The following is a 23,450-nucleotide window of genomic DNA, read 5'->3' as shown; positions in this document are numbered from 1 at the left end:
GAGTAGTTGCTGTTTCAAAGTACTCGCGGCTAATTTAAATTTGATTTAATGATAGTAACATACCATTGTTAAAAGTTATTTTGAGGTAATAAAATGTGCATATGTAATATATTGATCATGTCAGTTTCACCATATTAGTGGAGGAAAGGATGGGAGAGAGGTTATGAATATGGTGTGTTACCTTAGGTACTTGATCCAAATCTGTTCTTGATCTGTCTGTAATGAAATGAATGCAGCTGCATTATACGAAAAATATATTATTCAGGTGAATAATCACAAAAATAAAAATATTAAGTAGGGAGACAATATTCAAATAATACAGATATTGATCACAATATAGTTAGGTATGTCACTCAAAAGTGCGATGACAATTCACAAATTCATAGGAAAATAGGACCAGGATGAGGCCATTCGTCCCATTGAGCCTGCTCCGCCATTTAAGTTGATCGTGGCTGACCATCTATCTTAACGCCACTTTCACCATGCCACTTTCACAAACTATCTCCAAATCCCTTGATGTCATTGGTCTCCGGAAATCTATCGATTTCTGTCTTGAACATGCTTAATGATTGTACCCTTCTGGGTACAGTATTCACAATTTCCACTTCTACGTGCACAATGAAACTCTATTCTAGTCTATCTCTCAAAACAATGAGATTCTCACTATTACCAAAAAAACATATACCGGAGGGTGAGACGGTAATGCTGTGGTAATGTCACTGCATGTGTAATCCAGAGGCCCTGGCCAATGCTCGGAGGACGTGGGTTCAAATAACATCACACCAAGGCAGCTGGTAGAATTTAAATTCAATGAATAAAAAAATGAAATCTAGTCTCAGTGACAATCACCATCATGGATTGTCGTATAAACCCACTTGGTTCACTAATGTCCTTCAGGGAAGGAGACCCTGGCTGAGCAAGTCACTCAGTTCAAGGGCAATTAGAGATGGCTGACAACTGCTAGCTTTGTCAATGATCACACAAAGAAGTCTTACAACACCAGGTTAAAGTCCAACAGGTTTGTTTCAAATCACTAGCTTTCGGAGCACTGCTCCTTCCTCAGGTGAGTGCTCCGAAAGCTAGTGATTTGAAATCTTCACACTTTGTCAATGATGACCACATTCCACAAAAACGGCTGGAATACCATTATTTAACAGGAATTTGTCATTGGTCATCAGCTTCTGCAGCTTTCAGAATCACTACCTAAATGTCTGTTCTTACAGACAGACTCCAGACCTTTCAAGGTCCCCAAGTTCCACTGAGCCACCTGTGACAACCCAAAACTAGGACCATAAATATAAGATTGCTACTAAATCTAATCAAGAAATTCAGAGAAATTACTTTGTTCAGTGTTCAGAGTGTGGATCACGCTACCCCAGGATGAAATGAAGATGAAATGAAAATCGCTTATTGTCACAAGTAGGCTTCAAATGAAGTTACTGTGAAAAGCCCCTAGTCGCCATATTCCGACATCTGTTCGGGGAGGCTGTTACGGGAGATGTGGTTGTCACAAATAGTCAAGACACTTTCAAAAGGAAGCTAGACGAGTACAAGAGAGAAAAGGAAATAGAAAGGCACGTTGAAAGGCTGAGATGAGGTAAATAGAATGGGAAGAGACTGGTGTGAAGTATAAACGGCAGCACAGACTAGTTGGGCCGAACAGCATGTTTCCCTGCTATGGAATTCTGTGTAATTTAACAAAAATGTCTATTTATTGTGATTTTCAATTTTTTACAATGAAATTTGCATCAAACCAAACAAAAGCCGAAAGATAGCTATAGATATCAATCTACATCAGGTACTGCATAAAACTGTCATTACATAATTGGGAACAAAGACGACCGGAAAAATCAGGAACAAAATCCCCATTTTCCTTCCACGGATAAATGTCTTGTCTGCACCCAAACAGATTACAGACAACATTACAGACTTAGATCACATCCATAACTACAAAACAAAGTGGCAGAGGAAGAGAACCCCAGTACTAAGGGGGAATCGACTAACTCTTACAGCGCAATTTAAACTCTTCTCCAGATCCAGACCGGAACATGCAGCCATCCTAGCCAAAAAAGGACTGGACTCAGCCTAGGGTCTCCCATAGAAGAAGTAAAAAAGAGAGCAAGAACAAGAACCAAGAGCAAGAATTTGAACTTCTGTAATCCCAATTTCCAGACCCAGATCAAAGACAAAACAGATCACTGGACTACCAACACAAGTACCCCCCTCAAGAGGACAACAGAATATCGTGGGGCCAAGGACCAAAAGGAATATGAACTGGTCCCAATTGTAAAACAGGGAAGAAACCCACTCGAGGACGAGAAGGCAGTTCGAGTGATCCCCAGACTGGGGGGCCCCGGGAGAGAGGGCCAGCCAGCAATCCCCAGAACCATAGGGCCCTCTACCGCGACCAGAACGGCTCAAAAGATTAAGCCATCCAAAAGTCAAATTGTATCAGTATTTGCAGTGCCCATGACACCAAGGCTCACCATCCAGCAATACTCCCAAAACCTCCCTAAGTCAGAAGAGGAGTGAAGGAGGGGGGTGGCAGGAAATGTCAGAACTAGCCCCTCAAGACTCACAAATCACCTATGTTATTACAATGAGGGGGAACTGGCCAACCTACCATCAAGTGGACCCTCACAAACTCCCAAAACGAAAAGGATAAAGAAATTACTGGACACAACGTTGGGGCACTTCCCCAATCTTCACCTCTCAAGATGTGGACCACCCACACCGGACTCCCCCACAACACCCCCAAGGGAGGTATCCCTGCCCAAGGAGCAGCAGGATATTTACCACGATCTGAGCCTGGCCTAGCCCAGCATATCCCTTGATCCCTTTAGCTCCAAGAGCTACATCTAATTCCTTTTTGAAATTACACAACGTTTTGACCTCAACTACTTTCTGTGGCAGTGAATTCCACAGATTCACCACTCTCTGGGTGAAGAAATTTCTCCTCACCTCAGTCCTAAAAGGTTTACCCATTATCCTCACTATGACCCTAGTTCTGGACTCCCCCACCATCGGGAACATTCTTTCTGAATCTACCCTGTCTAATCCTGTTGGAATTTTGTAAGTTCTATGAGATCCCCCCTCACTCTTCAAAACTCGAATGAATATAATTCTAACCAACTTGGTCTCTCCTCATATGACAGTCGCACCACCCCAGGAATCAGCCTGGTAAACCTTTGCTGCACTCCCTCCAGAGCAAGAACACCCTTCCTCAGATAAGGACACCAAAACTGCACACAATACTCCAGATATGACCTCAGCAATGCCCTATACAAACTTCTCTATTCATGTGCTCAAATCCGCTCGCTATGAAGGCCAACATACCATTTGCCTTTTTTACTGCCTGCTGTACCTGCGCGCTTATTTTCAGCGACTGATTCAGGAGGACACCAAGGTCTCGCTGAGTATCCACCTCTCTCAATTTACACCCATTCAAATAGTAATCTGCCTTCCTATTTTTGCTACCAAAGTGGATAACCTTACATTTATCCACATTATGCTGCATCTGCCATGCATGCCCACTCACTCAGCCTGTCAAAATGTTTTTGAAGCATCTCTGCATTGTCCTCACAGCTCACCCTCCCACCCAACTTTGTGTCATTTATAAATTTGGAGATAATACATTTAGTTCCCTCGTCCAAATCATTAATATATAATGTGAACAGATGGGGTCCCAGCACAGATCCCTGCAGTACCCCACTAGTCACTGCCTGCCAGTCAAAACAAAACAACAATTTTTTTGCTTCTTGTTTGCTAACCGGCTTTCTTTCCATCTCAAGATACTACCCATAATCCCATGCACTTTAACTTTACATAGTAATCTTTACGAGACCTTGTTGAAAGCCTTCTGAAAATCTAAATATCCACCGGTTCTCCCTGGTCATCTCTACTAGTTGCATCTTCAAAGAATTCTATTAAATTTGTCAAGCATGATTTTCCTTTCATAAATCCATGCTGACTTTGTCTAATTATATCACTGCTTTCCAAATGCTGTGCAATGAAATACTTGATAATGGACTCTAGCATCTTCTCTACTACTGACGTTAGGCTCACTGGTCTATAGTTCCCCGTTTTCTCACTAACTCCCTTTTTGAATAGCGGGGTTATATGAGCTACCCCCCAATCTGTAGGAACCATTCCAGAGTCCAAGGAGTTTTGGAAAATGACCACCAATGGGTCCACTATTTCTAGGGCAACTTCTTTAGTAGTCCGGGATGAAGATTATCAGGCCCTGGAGATTTGTCCGCCTTCAATCCCATTAATTGCCTCAAAACAATTTCTTTACTAATACTAATTTCCTTCAGTTCCTCACTAAAACATGTAGTTCTCAGAACTTCTGGTACATTATTCAGGTCTTCCTTTGTGAAGATAGAAGCAAAGTAAGAATTTAGTTCCTCAGCCATTTCTTTGTTCCCTGTTATGGACTGGAAGGGGCCTACATTAATTTTAAATCAATTTTTTTCTCTTTACATACCTACAGACATTTTTACAGTTAGTTTTTATATTCCCACCAGCTTACTTTCAAATTGCATTTTCCCCTTCTTAATCAATACCTTGGTCCGCCTTTGCTTAATTTTAAACTGTTCCCAATCCTCAGGTCTATTGTTTTTTCTTGCTAATTTGTACGCCTCTTCTTTTAATCTGATACTATCCCTAGTTTCCCTTATAAGCCATGGATTGGCCACAGTTCCCTTTCTACACTTCGCCAAATAGGAATAAACAACTTTTGGAGTTCACCAATTCGTTCCTCGAATGTCTACCATTGCCTGTCCATTGTCCTTCCTTTCAGTAATGTTTCCCAGTCCACACTTCCGGTGACAGGGATGTGCTAAGCAGTCACACATCAAGTAGCTCTCCTCCAGAACACAATATAATAGGCACTTTTGGGCGGAGTTAGCCCGAAAATTCGGACTCATTCTACCCGTAAACAGAAAAGGAAGAGGGAAGGAGCAATATGCTAGCAGGTGGGAGCTCAAGAGGCCGCAGAGAAGATAGAAGCGGTGGAAAAGGACAGGAATAGCGAGTGAGCGAATTGACGGACCAACAAGGCGAGGGCCCCGGCCACCCCCGAGAGAGGGAGTCCGATGATCCGAACAAACGGGCCCCTCCCCAACCCGGAGATGGATGAAAGACATTCCTGACTAAGAAATTGACCGCAATGAGGGAGGCAATCAATCAAAGTGTAGATTCAGCTGGTGGTGGCACTGGTTGCCATGTAGATGGTGATCGATGGAATGGGGAAGCTGGAAGCTCTGGGGAAGATGATGCAGGAGCTTGAAAAGGTGTTGACTAACCAGTGCGACAGGGTAGTTGCCTTGGAGGCCAAAATAAAAAGGTTGGTGGCGACCCAGGGTAGCCTGAAGGGGAAAGTCAAGGATCAGGAGAACCGGTCTCAGCACCAAATCATCCGGATAGTGGGCCTGCCAGAGGGGGTTGAGGGCAGAGGCCTGACAGACTATGCGGCCCAGATGCTGGGCAACTTGATCGGAAGGGACAGCTTCCCCAAGGCCCCAGAGATCGATAGGGGACACAGGTCACTCCGACCGAAACCCAAGACCGGGAGCAGCCAAAGTCAATATCGGAAAACTACACAGATACCAGGATCAGGACAGGATCCTGCATTGGGCTCGGCAGACAAAAGAGAGCAGCTGGGAAGGACACAGAATAAGGATGTACCAAGACACTGGGGCAGACCTGGAAAAGAGCAGGGCAGAGTTCAACCAAGCAAAATCGGTTCTGTACAAAAACAGAATAACATTTGGGATGCTATTCCCAGCCAGGCTCTGGGTGACATTCCAAAAGAGAGAACATTATTTTACTACTTCGACCGAGGTGGACGAATGGCCCCCCCCCCACCCACCCCTCTCTCCCGGTCTATCTCTCCCTCTCATGCTTTAGCTACTCTCCCCTGTTTCTTGACTACCTGGCTATTCTTCTGCTTGTTTGTTGGCCACAAACAGGTCCCGGAACAATTGGGTGAGTGGCTCCCACGTTCTGTGGAAGCCGTCGTCTGACCTTCAGATGGCGAATTCGATTTTCTCCATTTGGAGAGATTCTGAGAGGTCGGACAGCCAGTCTGCAGCTTTGGGTGGTGCTGCTGACTGCCAGCCGAACAGGATTCTACGGCGGGCGATCAGGGAGGCAAAGGCAAGGGTGTCCGCCCTCCTCCCCAGGAATAGATCTGGCTGGTCTGAAACCCCGAAGACCGCCACCTTTGGGCATGGCTCCACCTTCGCCCCCACCACCTTGGACATTGCCTCAAAGAAGGCTGTCCAGTACTCCACAAGCCTGGGGCAGGACCAGAAAATGTGGGCGTGGTTGGCTCGGCTTCCTTGGCACCACTCACGTCTGTCCTCCACCTCCGGGAAGAACCTACTCAAACGGGTTCTTGTTAAGTGGGCTCTATGTACAACTTTTAGTTGCGTCAGGCTGAGCCTTGCACACATGGAGGTGGAGTTGACCCTATGCAGTGCTTCGCTCCAGAGTCCCCACCCTATTTTGATCCCCAGGTGGTCCTCCCACTTCATTCTTGTTACGTCCAGTAAGGTGTCGGCCCCTCCTTCCAGTCGGTCATACACATCACTACAGTTTCCTTTATTTAGTGTGCTTGCGTCCAGTAACTCTTGCAGTAGTGTCTGTCGTGGTGGTTGTGGGTATGTCGCTGTCTCCTTTCGCAGGAAGTTTTTTTTAGTTGCAGGTACCGTAGCTCGTTCCCCCTGGCTAGCTGGAATTTCTCTGTCAGTTCGCCCAGTGTTACGATCCTGCCGTCCGTGTATAGGTCCCTGACTGTCAATGTCCTTTTGTCCTGCCCCCACCTTTTGAAGGTGGCGTCAGTCAGCGCTGGCGTGAACCTGTGGTTGTTGCAGATGGGAGCTTTACCGCTGACCATGAAATACCGTCCCCCTGGGTCCGTAACAGTCTTTGTCGCCCTAAACATCGTCCTCTTGCCGATCAATATCCCACCCCCCTGGCTCTTGTTCCATAGCAGGAATGGTAGGTTTGTCTCACCCAGCCCTTTCTTACCCGCAGTCGGTCCTGCGCTCTCAGGTGCGTCTCTTGGAGGAAGACGATGTCGGCCCTCACATTTCTTAGGTGGGTGAGGACTCTGGATCTCTTCACTGGGCCGTTGAGTCCCGTTACGTTCCAGGTGACTCTCCTGGTGGGGGGCTTCTGCCCCCTCGCTCCTGTGGGATTAACCATACTTACCTGATGGCCTCACCCCTGCCCTCAAGGGGTTTCCCTTTGTTAGGGGGCTGTCCAGGATGGCCGCTGTCACTGCTCTCTCCATGCGGTCGGGTCCCTGAGCTCCAGGGTTTCCCTTTGTCCCGGGGGCACCCAACATGGCCGCCCACTGTGCGTCCGCCATGCGGGTAGTCCCCTGCACTCTGGGGTCTCCCTTCGCCCAGAGACTGTACTGGGTGGGTGCTTGCAGCGATTCCTTGTTTCGAGCCCTTGGTTGTGCACTTTGTAGCCCAATTCCTTTTCTAGCCTGGTTTGTCCCTCCCTCCCTGTGACGCCCCTCCCCCGGTTTTCAGAGTTTTGTTTTTGCAAAAGATCTTTTTTCCTTCTTCCTTTTCCCTCACTCACCCAGGTCGCGAGAGCGAGAGAGCGAGAGAGAGAGAGAGAGAGAGCGAGAGGCGCTTCTGGTCCGGAGTCCCTCTTTGTTCCTGCCTTGGTGATCGCCGCCGCCGGGGGGCGCTTCGTTCCCCGCTGCTGTCCCCGCTGCTCGGTCTGGGCCGTCGCTCGTCGCACCCTGCGCTCTTCTGTTTGGGGGGGGGGGGGGGGGTCGCTCCTCCGTTCCTTCCTCCCTGCAGGTTCGGCCCCCACTTCGGTCCTGGCCACCGCTTCGGTCCTGGCCACCGCTTGTCCTGCCCTGTGCTCTGCTGACGTGCGTGGGGGTGGGGGGTCGCTCCTCTCCCGAGGGCCCAGTTCCCCTGCTCCCGATTTCACAGGAAACGGAAAAAAAAATTTGACTTTTTTTTAAATCCGGAGGCCCCCTGAAAAAGCCCCGACTTCGTGGAACTGCGGGAGCCTTTTTGCTGCGACTGCTCCGCTCACGCACGCCACCGGAAGTCCCGCGAGAGACAGAGTTAACCGAGAGTCTACAACAAACTGTGCCGAATGAAGATCTAAACATTCCCGAGAACCTGACTATATAAGAAAGAACTGTGGAAGACAGTACCCAGTTAAAGACTGCCTTCATCCAGTTCTCCACGCACTGGAACGTCAGGAGAACTAAAACAAATTTAAGAAAGAATCATTTGGTACAGATTTTGTAATTGTTCTGCCAGTAACCCCACCCTTATGCTTCTGCTTCATAGTAATGGTTTTCACTGTGACGTTTCTTTCTTTCTTCCAGTTAATCTGGCATCCTGTGCAGCCTGTTATTTGAAAGATGAAAAAGTCTGACCCATCAGGCTGCGACTGGTATGTTTTTGTCAGTACTTCGTTTGTGAAATACTCATTTGGCTCAAACTTGAACTCAAGAGTAAAGCTGTCCAGGATCTAAAAATGTTAAGTTTACATCTTGTAGATACTTTAGGATAGGCTCACCATGCTCCTGTATCATGCCAGAGCAAATCCTCATTTTTGAAGACTTTTAACCAGAATTCTGGAGTTCCCTTTGGATATTTCCTCTGGTTTGTCTTACCCCACTTTAACTTTCGCTTGCATCTCATTGGATAACTGCATCAAGCTGCAAGTCACAATGGTCCTCTGTCGCAGCGCCGTCTGGAACGTACGGCCGCTCAACTAGATTCAGGGCCTCACACGCATCCGCACCCATGATGGACTCTCGTTCCGTGTCTACAATGGAAAATGGCATTATGTGACTGCGGTTGTGTATCCATGCTTCAAGTTCACATGCTCTCAGCATCGCAATCTCATTCCTACTGTAGTCTTTTAGTCTTGTTTGATTGACAGCTTTCGGTTTAACTCGCAGCCTGTTCAAATCGGACAAGCTGTTCAAATCGGACAAACTGAGAAGGTTGGCCGTCGCTCCAGTGTCGAGTTTGCATTTGATCAATGTGGCATTCAGCATGACTGGAAGTGTCCATCTGTCTTTGATGGTATCAGCATCATCATCACTATTGCTGCAATTGGTCAGTAAGACTTCTTCACTCTGCATATTCGGACTCATCGTGTCCTTAGTCGAAATGAGATCAACGAAAAACAGGTCTTCAATGAACATCTCTTCAATCGCGTTGACTGATCCTGTTTGATTCACTGCTGGACACGAAAAACATTGCTTCACAAAATGATTTGTTCGGCCACATTTGGGACACACCTTCCCAAACGCCAGACATTGTCGTGGCCCATGTCGATTGCCACATCGCTGGCATAAAATGGCGGATCCAGTCGGCCGCTTAAAATGGCTGCCCGCACCGAGACCACGTTTTTATTCATCTGTGTCAGTGATGATGGCGTTGGCACCTTCTTCCAGATTGGCGCCAAAATGTTTCAGGTTGAGTCTACTACTGATCTGCTGTGCAGCTAGCTCACTCGCATGACAAATCTTTATAGTGGTTTCTAATTGAAGCTCTTCTTCCCTCAATAGCCTCTCACGTACCTTATCATTTGATATCCCGAAGACTATCTGATTGCAGATCATCGATTAAAGTTATACTAAAATTGCACGACTGCGCCTTCAGCCGCAAGTCAGTTGAAAAGCTATCAAAAGATTTGCCTGCTTTTTGGATACGCATACGAAATATATAATGTTCAAACATTTTGTTTTTCTTCAGAGAGCAATGCCGATCAAAGTACTTTATTACTTCATCAAAACTCTTGCTGTCCTCTTCGCTGCCGAACACGAAGGTTTTGTAAATTTCTATTGCTTGAGGACCTGCTGCCATGAGCAGCAACGTATTTCGCCTCTCGTCAGGCTGTGCCTGCAGATCTTGGGCTGCAACATAGTCTGAATTGCTGCTTGAAAGCACGCCAAGTTTCGTCTACATTACCGATGACTTGAAGCTGGTGAGGTGCCTTCAAACCATCCATCTCTAACTTCACAGTTTTCCTTTGCATTAAATTCCAGTTGTCCGTAGATCATCAGGTAGGCGGAAGAATTTTCTTTACTCTTTCTTCAGCCTGTTGCACCCAGTCTTCTCCGTTGGTATTTTTAATTGTTCAACACTCTTGGTACCATGTGTTGTGGCCGTAGTGCAGATGCACATATAACATCTAGTTCTTAACTAGTAGAATGATTTATTAACAAACACGTGGAAAGATAACTAACAAACTATGATACAAACAGTAACAAAATAATTTAATTCAGTGAATTCTCCTGGAGCTACTTAGTGCGACTGTATAACTTCCTACAAACTGGCGAGCGTATGGTAGATCGCTAACGCCATCAGCTGGTTGTAATTCGCATCGCTGACTATATGCAAAACTGTGCATAGGCATATCACCACATACCCGGCCACTCAGCCATCGGCAACCCCTCTCCGCCAATATAAGGAACAGGACAACATTGGACCAGGGGTTAGAAGACCAACCCAACCCTAGGATTAAATGTGCTCCTTTGATCCACCAAGGACAGTGTTCTCTCCGTTGCAAGAATCTCCTCGTGCGCCTCCAAAAAAAAAACCACCTCACAACTCTCGAAATTGGACTCGGAAGACGACCTGCACCGCAGAGCCAAGACAACATGACGACCAGCAGCCATCATTCGCCGGAACACACCTCACCGTAGGGACAGGAAGTCTCCCAAAAGTAGCTGCACTAGGAATGAGAAAGTTCCACCCAACTCCTTCCAGCTGCCATAAATCAACAAAGATTTAAGCATATTGTCTTGACTTAATAGTGCTGAAATATTGACTAGCAAATCTCAGAACATAGTAAAAATTATGTATGTCCTGAAAATGTGCAACCGGGTTTTTAAAAAATTAATTAAAAGAACAGAGCCGGAGCTCGTGGAAACGCAGCAGCTCCCACGCTTGTATCACGTGACCCGGATACTGTGTAATAACCTAACCAATTTAAAGCACTAAACTTCAGCTGCTGCGATGGTTCATGAAGAAGATGCTATTTTTGTTAAATATTTCAAAAATGCATCAGTTTTTCACAAGCACTTGTACAATAATCACCCGAAAAAGGCAAGATAATCAACAAGTTTGAAATTGATCTCTATAGTTAACATTCATTGTCTTTTAGCCAATATAAACAACTGCCCATTTTAAACATGGCCATTGCAAGGGGTGTGGGAAAGGTGGCTATGACCGCGTTAGATGACTATCACAGAGGTTTAAACTTACAAGCAAATCAAGGTCAAAGGGAACAGTGGAGGAAAGTTAAATGAATGTAATGCTTATCTAATATAAATCTTGAGGAACCAACAGTTCAAAGGGAACAAGAAAAATCCTGAAAGCAGCACTAACTGAAATTTAATTTCAGGCAAACAAGACAAAGAAAGAAACAAATATGTTTGAAAAGGAAGTGAGAGAGAAATACAAGTCAACTGGAGGCCTGAAGTATGTTTGATGCAGGGTACTTAATAGAGGAGAAATCCGGTTTAATAGAAACATGCCATAATTAGGAGGGGATGGAAATAAAGACAATAGCTCAGACAACAGCTGAAACAGATCAAATAGTAACTGGGATTGTACAAATATAATGCAGAAAAACTGAAAACAGACCAGTTGAAAGGACTCAATTTGCATTCTTGTTTTAAATAAGCTGTAGCATAGGCAGCTGTCTGAGACTTTAACAAAAGATTAGCCTGTGTCGGGAATGAACAAAAAATTTCTCCAGATTTTGCCTTTCTTCAATTCTCAAACATAGGCTGACTTTTCAAATAATTTAGACATGGCCTGCGTAATATGAAATCAGGATGCCTCAAGTTTTGAAAAATCATTAAATTGTAATTTTTTACAAAACTGCAGATTTTCTGAAAACAATTTCCAACCACTGGACTAACACAGATGGCAACTCAAATATCTCTTATTTCTACAGCTCATTGGTAACTACCAGAAACAGCGAGTTTAAAGCTATCAAAAGCAAATGTCCCAATTGTTTTTTCAAATATTTGCCGAAGAAATCTAATGGACATGTTCTTACCATGACTGTGTACAACAGGTGCTTGGTCTAGTCCATCCTTAAGTGGGCATGTTTTCCTGCACTTCTCATGAATCTTCTGTCGCTAGGAATGAGAATCACATTAAATGAGATGAACCGATTCCAAGAACAAATGCTCAAAGCTTAAAATATTAAAAGGATAAATACTGTAGATGGAAATCAATACATTTAGTTTTTTTTTAAATTTTAGAGTACCCAATTAATTTTTTCAATTAAGGGGCAATTTAGCGTGACCAATTCACCTACCCAGCACATCTTTTTGGGTTGTGGGGGTGAGACCCACGCACACTCAGAGAGAATGTGCAAACTCCATACAGACAGTGACCCAGGGCCGGGATTCGAACCCGGGTCCTGCTGCCCTGTTTGTCTGGTTTAAGAGTGGAATTGCAGGACAGCACAGTGGCGCAGTGGTTAGCACTGCTGCCTCACAGTGCCACAGTCCCAGGTTCGATCCTGGCTCTGGGTCACTGTCTATGAGGAGTTTGCACATTCTCCCCGTGTTTGCGTGGGTTTCACCCCCACAACCCAAAGATGTGCAGGGTAAAGGTGGATTTACCACGCTAAATTGCCCCTTAATTGGAAAAAATTAATTGGGTACTCTAAATTTTTTTTAAACTTGAGTGGAATTGCTGAAAAGAATCATGGAGTTCAATTCTTTTAAGCAAGAATTTATTAACATCCAATGACTTTTAAAAAATAATGCTTTTCAGAAAGCGTTAGAAAGGAAGATTCAGGAGGATGTGTGATGATCATAATTAATGATTAAAAATATAGTAATGTTTAAAGAGAGAAAAATTCTCTTGCATGTGTTACAAAAAACTGAAATAATGTTTGTCTTCTACCAATCCTTACAGAAGTCATATCCTGTAGGTAGGGTCTAAAGTGTTCCTTGGTGATTGGTGGGAGGTAGAAGGAAGGCATAACTTCGGTCTCCATAAAATCCAGTCCCCATGTTTTGGTGAAGAAATCAGATTCCCTTTTGGACAGTCTGGGGTCATTCAACGCTGCTGGAAGGTTCACTTTCGAATGATAAACAGTCCACCTATGCTGATCTGCTACCACTGATGGGCTATCACATAAACTGCGTGAATCTCCTGTAAAGACAGAATGCATTACCTAAATTATAGTCAATAGATAATTTGAATAATACAACATAAAGACAGAAATGGAAGCTATTATTGCACTTTAACAAGAAAGTCACACTCATGCTTCAAAGCATATTTTCCCCAATGGAGGGGGGTGGTCCGAGGGGGAGAGGAGCATCGACTGTCGCTATATGCAGACAACCTGTTGCTGTATGTGGCGGATCCAGTGGAGGGGATGGTGGAGGTCATGCAGACTCTAAAGGAGTTTGGAGATTTTTCGGGCTATAAGCTTAATGTAGGGAAGAGTGAGCTTTTTGTAGTACAGTCAGGGGACCAGGAAAGGGGGATAGACGATCTACCGCTGAGGAGGGCGGAAAGGAGCTTTCGGTACCTGGGGATCCAAATAGCTAGGAGTTGAGGGACCCTACATAAACTGAATCTGACGAGGCTGGTGGAGCAGATGGAGGAGGACTTCAAAAGATGGGACATGTTGCCGCTCTCGCTAGCGGGTAGAGTGCAGTCGGTCAAAATGGTGGTCCTCCCGAGGTTTCTTTTTGTGTTCCAGTGCCTTCCAATTGTAATCACCAAGGCCTTTTTTAAGAGGGTAGGCAGGAGTATGATGGGTTTTGTGTGGGCGAATAAGACCCCGAGGGTAAGGAGAGGGTTTCTGGAGCACAGTAGGGACCGAGGAGGGTTGGTGCTGCCGAATTTGTGTGGCTACTACTGGGCAGCAAATGTGGCGATGATCCGTAAGTGGGTGATGGAGGGAGAGGGGGCGGCATGGAAGAGGTTGGAGATGGCGTCCTGCAAAGGAACGAGCCTGGGGGCGCTGGTGACGGCACCGCTGCCGCTCTCGCCGACAAGGTACACCACGAGTCCGCTGGTGGCGGCAACGCTAAAGATCTGGGGCCAGTGGAGATGGCACAGGGGTGCAATGGGAGCCTCGGTGTGGTCCCCGATCAGGGGTAACCATCGGTTTGTCCCAGGGAGGATGGACGGGGGGGGTTTCAGAGCTGGCATCGAGCAGGGATTAGAAGAATGGGGGACCTGTTCATTGATGGGACGTTTGCGAGCCTAGGGGCATTGGACGAGAAGTTTGGGCTACCCCCGGGAAATGCTTTCAGATACATGCAGGTGAGGGCGTTTGCGAGGCGGCAGGTGAGGGAATTCCCGTTGCTCCCAGCACAGGAAATTCAAGACGGTGAGATCTCGGGTGTATGGGTCGGAGAGGGCAAATTTATGGGTTGTATGGGTCGGCGATATACCAGGAGATGAAAGAGGGGGAGACGTTGGTAGAGGAGCTGAAGGGTAAATGGGGGGGGAATGAGCTGGGGGAGGAGATTGAGGAGGGGCTATTGGCTGATGCCCTAAGTAGGGTTAATTCCTCTTCTTCGTGTGCCAGGCTTAGCCTGATACAGTTTAAGGTGGTTCATAGAGCGCACATGACAGGGGCGAGGCCGAGTAGGTTCTTTGGGGTGGAGGACAGATGTGGGAGGTGCTCAGGAAGCCCGGCGAACCATGTCCAAATGTTTTGGTCATGCCCAGCAATGGAGCGGTTCTGGAGGGGAGTGGCGGGAACAATATCTAAGGTGGTGAAAGTCCGGGTCAAGCCAAGCTGGGGGCTAGCAATATTTGGAGTAGTGGACGAGCCGGGAGTGCAGGAGGTGAAAGAGGCCGGCATTCTGGCCTTTGCGTCCCTAGTAGCCCGGCGAAGGATCTTGCTAATGTGGAAGGAGGCGAAGCCCCCCAGCGTGGAGGCCTGGATAAATGATATGGCAGGGTTTATCAAGTTAGAGAGGATAAAGTTTGCCTTGAGAGGGTCTGCAGGCGGTTTGGGGGGTGGGGGGGGGAAGAGAATACATGACAGATCTGGAAAACTGACATATACGAGAGGAATCCAATGTACAAGGTTCTGTAACATATCGTTTTACCATGTTTATGTCTTGCTATGTTCGTTTTCTTTCTATTTGTTACGGGGGGGGTTTTGTTTGTAAGGGTGAAAAATTGTTAAAAATCTTAATAAATATATATTTTTTTTAAAAGCATGTTTTCCCCCCATGCTATACAACCCCTCTGTTGCAAGCCAATCTGATTTAAAGCCTATGCAAATGTCACTGGAGGCTCTAAAATAGTAGGTAACAACACAGGAACATATGAACTCACTGAGATTATTACAATATTTGGAAACTAATGATCATGAATTCATAAATTATACTGTTATGCTGCTACTAAAATATAGTGTCATAGAAACATATTCATGCTTGTGCACCATCAGCCCAATTTAATTCAAGGCACTTTTGTCATTTTGGATTAAAGATGGTTTCAATTTTAACAGAGGTGGCACTCTTTTAGTATTGAGATGGTCTCATCAGGTCTCTCAATTAGACTGTTCCTACATGTAGTATACAGGTAGGATGGAAGTAATGCAGCTGACTGCAAGTACAATATAGACGAACCCACATGGCAACCAGTGGTTACAAACTCACAGCGAAGGTCAGATTGGTTTAGAGTATCATGTTAGTGGGCGGCACAAGTGGCACAATAGTTAGCACTGCTGCCTCAGAGCACCAGGGACCTGAGGTTGATTCCGACCTTGGGTGACCGTGTGTGTGTGGAGTTTGTACGTTCTGCCCGTGTCTGTATGGGTTTCCTCCGGAAGCTCTGGTTTGGAACAATTTAAGAGCAATCTTGGCAAACACAGCAATAGATTCAACAAGTAAGGCAGCTATTAAAAATTGAGTTCATCTAAATTCTCCAGTTTCTGCACCAAAGAGTTTTGAGAACATCATATAGTCCCTCAGTACAAATCCACGTTAACTGCACAAAGATTACTAAACAACCATGGACAGTGGTATTATTTTACAGTACCTACAAATTGCACCTGTATAAAATAACAGTACAGGAGGCTGCCATTCAGCCCATTATGCCTGTGCTGGTCCTTCGAAAGAGCCAACAACACATTGGAAATTTTATAGCCTAGTAGATGACCCTGCTCCTGCGCCAGCTCTCTGAAAGAGATGTCCTCTTATTCCAATCCCCTTGTCCTTTCCTCATCCACTTTTTAAATTCTCAGTGGCACATAAATTTATGCCTGGAATTCCCAACATCAAAGTATCCCAAATTATCTATATACTTCTGAGTGAGTATTCATTGCAAATAATGGGAGACAGCAAAGGGAAAAATTGGGACTAAAATTGGGTTACCAGTTGGTTCCTTGGGGCAGACATCTGGCAATGATCGAACAGCTTTGAAGGGTTTTTTAGATGGGTCCATTTCTTTTTTGAACTTTCCATCACTGCTGCTTGGTCGAAGCACTGCTGGGGAGTTATGGCTTGAAGCCATCACCTAAGGGCATCCCAAGAAGGTGCCGAGCTGTACAGATAGAAAAAAAAAATGCAATTCAATTTAAAATATGAAACTTATCTTCAAGTTACAGCTTTCCTTTCATCGTAATTTTGCTTCAACTGACACCCAAAATAAAGCTTCGCTGGATCGAGGAGTCTTCATTTTCCTTGAATTTTTGTCCAAATTACTTAAAATGAAATTCATTTTCCAGTATTGTGTTTGACCAAAAGAAGCGAGTGAAGCACAAGTGTGAAGCGGCCCTTCAAGTCACAATGGGAAGCTGACAGGCATCAGGTTTTGTTTTTTAAAAAAATATTTTTTATTCTCCTCTATCACATTTTCTCCCAAATTTACACCCAACAATAATGAGTAACGAATGTAATGTCAACCCCCATATCAATAGCAACGAACCCATTCTCCCACCAAACCCCAGACATTAGCCCGCATGTTAACGTAAACAAATGACAAAAAGGAATCAGGAATCACTCAGTCACCATGAACACACACCATCCCCCCAACCCTCCCAGCCCCCAACACCCCTAATGTTCGATGTGATCCAATTCTCGAAAGTGCATAATGAATAACGCCCATGAATTGTAGAACCCCTCCATCCTTCCCCTCAGTTCAAATTTGACCCTTTCACGCGTCAAAAATTCCAGCAGGTCTCCCCGCCACGCCAGGGCACAGGGTGGAGAGGTTGATCTCCACCCTAACAGGATCCGCCTTTGGGCGATCAACGTGGCGAAGGCTACCACATCTGGCTCCGCGCCCGTTTCCAACCCCGACTGGTCCGACACCCCGAATATGGCCTCCCGAGAGCCCGGGTCCAGTTTCATGTGCACCACTTCAGGTATTACCCTAAACACCTCCTTCCAGTAATCCTCCAGCTTTGGACAGGACCAAAACATACGAACATGGTTTGTGGGGCCCCGCCCCCACAACATTCACACACATCTTCTACCCCCTCAAAGAGCCGGCTCATCCTCGCCTTTGTAAGGTGCGCTCTATACACCACCTTCAGCTGTATCAGCCCCAACCTCTCACACGAGGTGGAGGCATTCACCCTCCGGAGCACCTCACACCAGAACCCCTCCCAACTCTTCCTCCCACTTTGCCTTGATCCCTTCTAGCGGCGCCTTGTCCTCCTCCAAAATAGCCCGTAAACCGCCGATACTACCCCCTTCTCCAGTCCCCCTGTCGTCAGCACCGCCTCCAGCAATGTGGAAGCCAGCTCTACTGGGAAGCTCTGTATCGCCTTTCTGGCAAAGTCTCGAACCTGCATGTATCCAAATATTTCCCCCTGCTCCAGCCCATATTTCGTTCCCAGCTCCTTCAATCCCGCAAAACGACCCCCAAGAAATAAATCTTTTAGTGTCCTAATTCCTTTCTCCTCCCATCTCCGAAAATTTTCAGCCAAACTTTCCTGGCTCAAATCTATGGTTCCCCCGAATCGGCATTTCCCTTGACCCTGCCCCCAACCCAAAGTGCTGTCGAAACTGCCTCCAAATTCTCAACGAAGCTACTGCTACCAGCCGCAGTAGCATCACTTTTTAAATTATATTCCAAGTTTAAGGATATGACATAATACATTTCAGTTACTGGTCAGGGTCTCTGGATTATTTACTGTATACAGGTATCTGTTCTGCTACGCTTGTACACAGATCTACCTCCAGAATTAAAGTGTGTGTTTTGGTCCATTCATAGTGTCAAACTTGGTCACACTTCAAAAATGTATGCCACGCTTTGAAAATACCAGTGGGTTTCCGATAGTATTGCTCCATCATTTCAGACATACGAAGAGGGAGATTTCACTGAAGTTTGTTAATAGGCCCCAAGTCTAGAAATAATTGAGTTTTAAAAATTACTTGGAGGAAAATACCATGATAGATTAATCTGTTTTCTTTTATGATGTTTGGATTTAAACGCAGGAATTATACAGCACAGAGGAAGTCATTCAAAGGGCAGAAGTTAAAAAGTCAATGAAGAGACCGGAGATAATAAAGTACATTAATGTTTTTCAATGAGGAATGGACTATTTTATGCTGGAATTAAAATGTGAAAGAATATGAGAAAACGAGCATTCTATATTTTAGGCCCTGATCTTCCAATCTCTATATGGTCATACCCCAGGGACTTGCTCCTCGCAAGTCCCAATAAACTTTTCAACTTCCGATGGGCAAGTCCCCAGAGTCCAGAACCATCCAAAAATATCTCCAACTCACTTCCCGAATAGTTACCAGGAAATATTAAACTGAACAAAATCCATGCATCTCCTTGGTAACATTACAACTGACACCCGACTTCCCAATGACCACCCCACCTCCCCCAAACCCACCTTCCTACTCCCCCCCCCCCCCTCTCAGAACTCGACTCTCCCCTCGATCCTTACCACCCTACACACCCACAACTCACTTCCCTCACTCACACTCATTCACAGTGAAAAGCTATTTAAATAGGGCAGCAGAGTGGCACAGTTAGCACTGCTGCCTCATGATGCCGAAGACACAGGTTTGATCCCGACCCCGGGTCACTGTCTGTGAAGTTTGCATATTCTCCCCGTGGGTCTGCGCGGGTCCCACCCCCAAAACCCTAACATGTGCAGGGCAGTTGGATTGGCTACGCTAAATTGTCCCTTAATTGGAAAAAAAATTATTGGATACTCTAAACTTTTTGAAAAAGCTATTTAAATGGCCTGATGTTTTTCACTCTATTAGTGAAGGAAGACTTGCCAAAGCAGTGAGTGCTGGAAAAAAGGGTATTGTTTGGCTTCACCCGGTGATCCTGCACTATGCAGAAGGACTCCCAGAACAGGTATGCTCAGCATTTCGAAGGAGGTCCGTTTCGGAAGTTCAGGCCAGGAATGCGGAGCTCCGACTTGGGAAAAAGAAATAAGAGCAGAGTGACAATCTGAAGGTAAATGCCACTCCATGGAAGATTCACAGTAGAAGAGGAGGAGAGAATAAAGAAAATGAAGAACCAGCTCATGCCAGATTTCCATTACCTTTCATGTGAAGTGCTTCCTGACTTCACCTGAACAGCCTTAGTTCTAATTTTAAGGCGATGTCCCCACCAGAAAAAATAGTTTCTCGCCATCCACCCTCTCAAATTAGAGAACTATCTTAAACACTTCAGTTACATCACTCTTAATCACCTGCTCAAGGAAATACAAGACAATTGTGCAACTTCTTCTCATTATTTAGTCCTGATATTTTAAATTGAGTTGAGGCTTGATTCAGAGTCACTACTAGAAATACTCCAACATGCCTTGCTGGGGGAATGGAGATAATAAGACAATAAGAAATAGGAACAGGAGTAGGACATTCATCCCCTCAAGCCTGCTGCACCATTCAATAGGATCATGGCTGATTTGACATTTCTCACGTCCACTTTCCTACCATTTCTCAATAACCCCCGATTCCCTTACTGATCAAGAATCTATTTACCTCAGCCTTAAATATACAAAAGGACTCTGCCCCACACCTCTCTGTGGCAAGGAGTTCCAAAGAGACACAAACCTCAGAAGAAATTCCTCGTCATCTCAGTCTTAAATATGCACTTCTTTATTATGAGACTATGCCCTCTGGTCCTAGACTCTCCCATGAGGGGAAACATCCTCTCAGCATTGATCTGTCAAGCCCCATACGAATCCTACATATTTCAATGATACAGATGCTTCAGGAGAGATAGAGGGGGATGGAAAAGGGGTGGGAGAGTAGCATTACTGGTTAAGAATATTATAGCTGTTCTGCGGGAGGACACTTTGGAGGGCTCATACAATGAGGCAATCTGGGTAGAGCTTAGGAACAGGAAGGGGGCAATCACAATGTTGGGCATTTATTACAGCCCCCCCCAACTGCCAGCAAGAGATAGAGGAGCAGATAGATAGAGATAGTTTGGATAGGTGCAAAAATAACAGGGAATAGGGGATAGGGGATTTTAATTTCCCCTATATTGACTGGGACTCACTTGGTGCTCGGGGTTTGGATGGGGCAGAGTTTGTAAGGGGTATCCAGGAAGCCTTCTTGATGCAATATGTAGATAGTCCAACTAGGGAAGGGCAGTACTGGACCTGGTATTGGGGAATGAGCCTGGACAGGTGGTCGAGGTTTCAGTGGGGGAACATTTTGGGAGTAGTGGCCACAATTCTGTAAGTTTTAGTGTACTTCTGGACAGGAATGAGGATAACCCTCGCATTAAGGTGCTAAACTGGGGAAGGTAAATTACGATAACATTAGATAGGAATTGAAGAATTTGGATTGGATGCGGCTGTTGGATAGCAAATCAACATCGGACATGTGGGAGTCTTCCAAGCGACAGTTGCTTAGGATTCAGGACAGTCATCTTCCTGAGAGAATGATGGCTAAGTATGGGAAGCTTAGGGAGCCTTGGATAAGGAGGGATATTGTTAACCTCGTCAAAAAGAAAAAGGAGACTTTGTACGGTCTAGTAGGGTGGGAACAGTCGAAACCCGAGGAGTATAAAGAAAGTAGGAAGGTACTGAAGCAGGAAATTAGGAGGGCTAGGAGGGGTCATGAAAAGTCCTTGGCAAGTAGGATTGAGGTGAATCCCAAAGGTTTTTATTCATATGTAAAAAGCAAGAGGGTGGCCAAGGAAAGGATTGGACCACTTAAGGACAGTGGGGGAAATGTGTGTGTTGAGCCAGAGGAAATGGGCGAGGTACTAAATGAATACTTTGCATCAGTGTTCACTAAAGAAAGGGACTTTGTGGAAGTTTATTCTTGGGTAGAGTGTGTGGACAGTCTGAATCATGTTAACATGGAAAAGGAGGTGGTATTGGGTCTTTAAAATATATTATGGTAGGTAAGTCTCCTGGGCCGGATGAGATTTATCCCAGAATTCGGAGCGAAGGGAGGAAATTGCTGGGGCCTTGACTGATATCTTTGTATCCTCATTGGCTACAGGGGAGATCCCATTTGGAAACAAATTGACTCATAAGCGATAGACAGCATGGTTTTGTGAAGGGGAGGTTGTGACTCACCAACTTGATCGTGTTTTTGAGGAGGTGGCAAAGATGATTGATGAGGGGAGAGCAGTGGATGTTGTTTACATGGACTTCAATAAAGCCTTTGACAAGGTGCCTCATGGCAGACTGGTACAAAAGGTGAAGTTACATGGGATCAGATGGTGGCAAGATGGATACAGAACTGGCTCGGTCACAGAAGGCAAAGGGTAGTAATAGAAGGGTGGTTTTCTGAATGGAAGGTTGTGACTAGTGGGTTCCACAGGGATCAGTGCTTGGGCCTCTGTTGTTTGTAATGTACATAAACGATTTGGAGGAAAATGTAGCCAGTCTGATTAGTACATTTGCGGATGACACCAAGGTTGGTGGAGTGGCAGATAGTGTTGAGGATTGTCAGAAGATACAGCAGGACATAGATAGGTTGGAGACTTCGGCAGAGAAATGGAGTTTAATCCAGACAAATATGAGGTAATGCATTTTGGTAGGTCTAACAGAGGGGAAATAGACCATAAATGGTAAAACTTTTAGGAATATAGAAATTCAGAGAGATCTGAGCGTGCAGGTCCACAGATCTTTGAAGGTGACAACACAAGTGGACAATGTGGTCAAGAAAGCATACGAAATGCTTGCCTCCGTTCGACGGGGCATTGAGTATAAATACTGGCAAGTCATGCTACAGTTGTATAGAACCTTTGTACGGCCGCACTTGGAATATTGCGCACAATTCTGGTCTACCAGAAGGATGTTGAGGCTTTGGAGAGGGTGCAGAGGAGGTTTACCAGGATGTTGCCTGGTCTGGAGGGTGTTAGCTAAATGGAGAGGCTGAATAGACTCGGACTGTTTTCATTAGAATAACAAGAGGTTGAAAGGTGACCTGATAGGTCTACAAGATTATGAGGGGCATGGATAGAGTGGATGGGCAGGCACTCTTTCCCAGGGTGGAGGGGTCAGTCACCAGGGGGAATAGGTTTACAGTCTGTGGGGCAAGGTTTAGAGATGTGTGAGGCAGGGTTTTTATACAGAGGGCGGTGAGGGCATGGAATGCGTTACCAGGGGAGGTTGTGGAAGCAGATACATTAGCGGCATCCAAAAGGCATCGTGACAAACACATGGATAAGATGGGTATAGAGGGATACGGCACAAGGAGGTGCCGAGGGTGGTATCATGGCTGGTACATGGTTGGAGCGCCGAAGGGCCTATCCCTGTGCTGTATTGTTCTTTGTTCACCTCTCATTCTTCTCATTTCCAATGAGTAGAGTCCCAACCTGTCTAACCTTTGCTCATAAAACAATCCCCCATATCTAGGATCATCCTAATGAACTTACTCTGAACTGCCTCCAATTAAATAATATATTTCCTTAAATAAGAGGACCAAAACTGCTCAGTAATCCAGGTCTCACCAGTACCTTGTATATTTGCAGCAAGACTTCCTGACTCTTATACTCCAACCCCCTTGAAATAAGGGCCAACATTCCATCAGCCTTCCTGATTACCTGCTGCACCTGTGCCAGCTTTCAGTGTTTGGTGCACACGTATCCCCGAGTCCCTTTGTGTTGCAGCTTTCTGCAGTGTTTCTCCATTTAAAATATATCCTGTTCTTTCGTTCTCCCTTCCAAATTGAACTTCACATTTTCCCACATTATACTCTGCCAACTTTTGCCATTTACTTAAACTATCAATATCTCTTTGCAAGCTATTTGCATCCCACTCCAAACTTGCCTTTCCACCTCTTTTTTTTTTTCATCTGCAAATTTGGCTACAGTACATTCACTTCCTTCTTCCAAGTCATTATATATTTTAAATAATTGCACTCCCAGCATTGATCCCTGTGGAACTCCACTATTACAGGTCGCCAACCTAAAAATAATCCCTTATCCCCACTCGTTGTTTCCTGCACATAAGGCAATTCTCTATCCATGCAATATACTACCTCCAACATCATGGGGCCC

At 45.4% G+C, this 23,450-nt stretch overlaps 1 protein-coding gene across 1 annotated transcript in view; it reads right to left on the bottom strand.

Annotated features, from left to right (window-relative positions):
• vps54 (VPS54 subunit of GARP complex) overlaps positions 1 to 23,450 on the bottom strand; it is a 161,738-nt gene that overhangs the window by 122,435 nt on the left and 15,853 nt on the right. Inside the window, 4 exon segments of the mRNA XM_072507135.1 lie at positions 182 to 216; positions 12,073 to 12,154; positions 12,943 to 13,184; positions 16,379 to 16,547. Coding sequence (XP_072363236.1) covers positions 182 to 216; positions 12,073 to 12,154; positions 12,943 to 13,184; positions 16,379 to 16,517 — 498 coding nt within the window. The 5' untranslated portion in view covers positions 16,518 to 16,547.

The sequence above is a fragment of the Scyliorhinus torazame genome, chromosome 1 (genome assembly GCF_047496885.1).
Source record: "Scyliorhinus torazame isolate Kashiwa2021f chromosome 1, sScyTor2.1, whole genome shotgun sequence".
In the NCBI taxonomy this organism is placed as follows: Eukaryota; Metazoa; Chordata; class Chondrichthyes; order Carcharhiniformes; family Scyliorhinidae; genus Scyliorhinus; species Scyliorhinus torazame.
The sequence above is the reverse complement of the archived record's forward strand: the minus strand, read 5'-3'. Positions and strand labels throughout refer to the sequence as shown.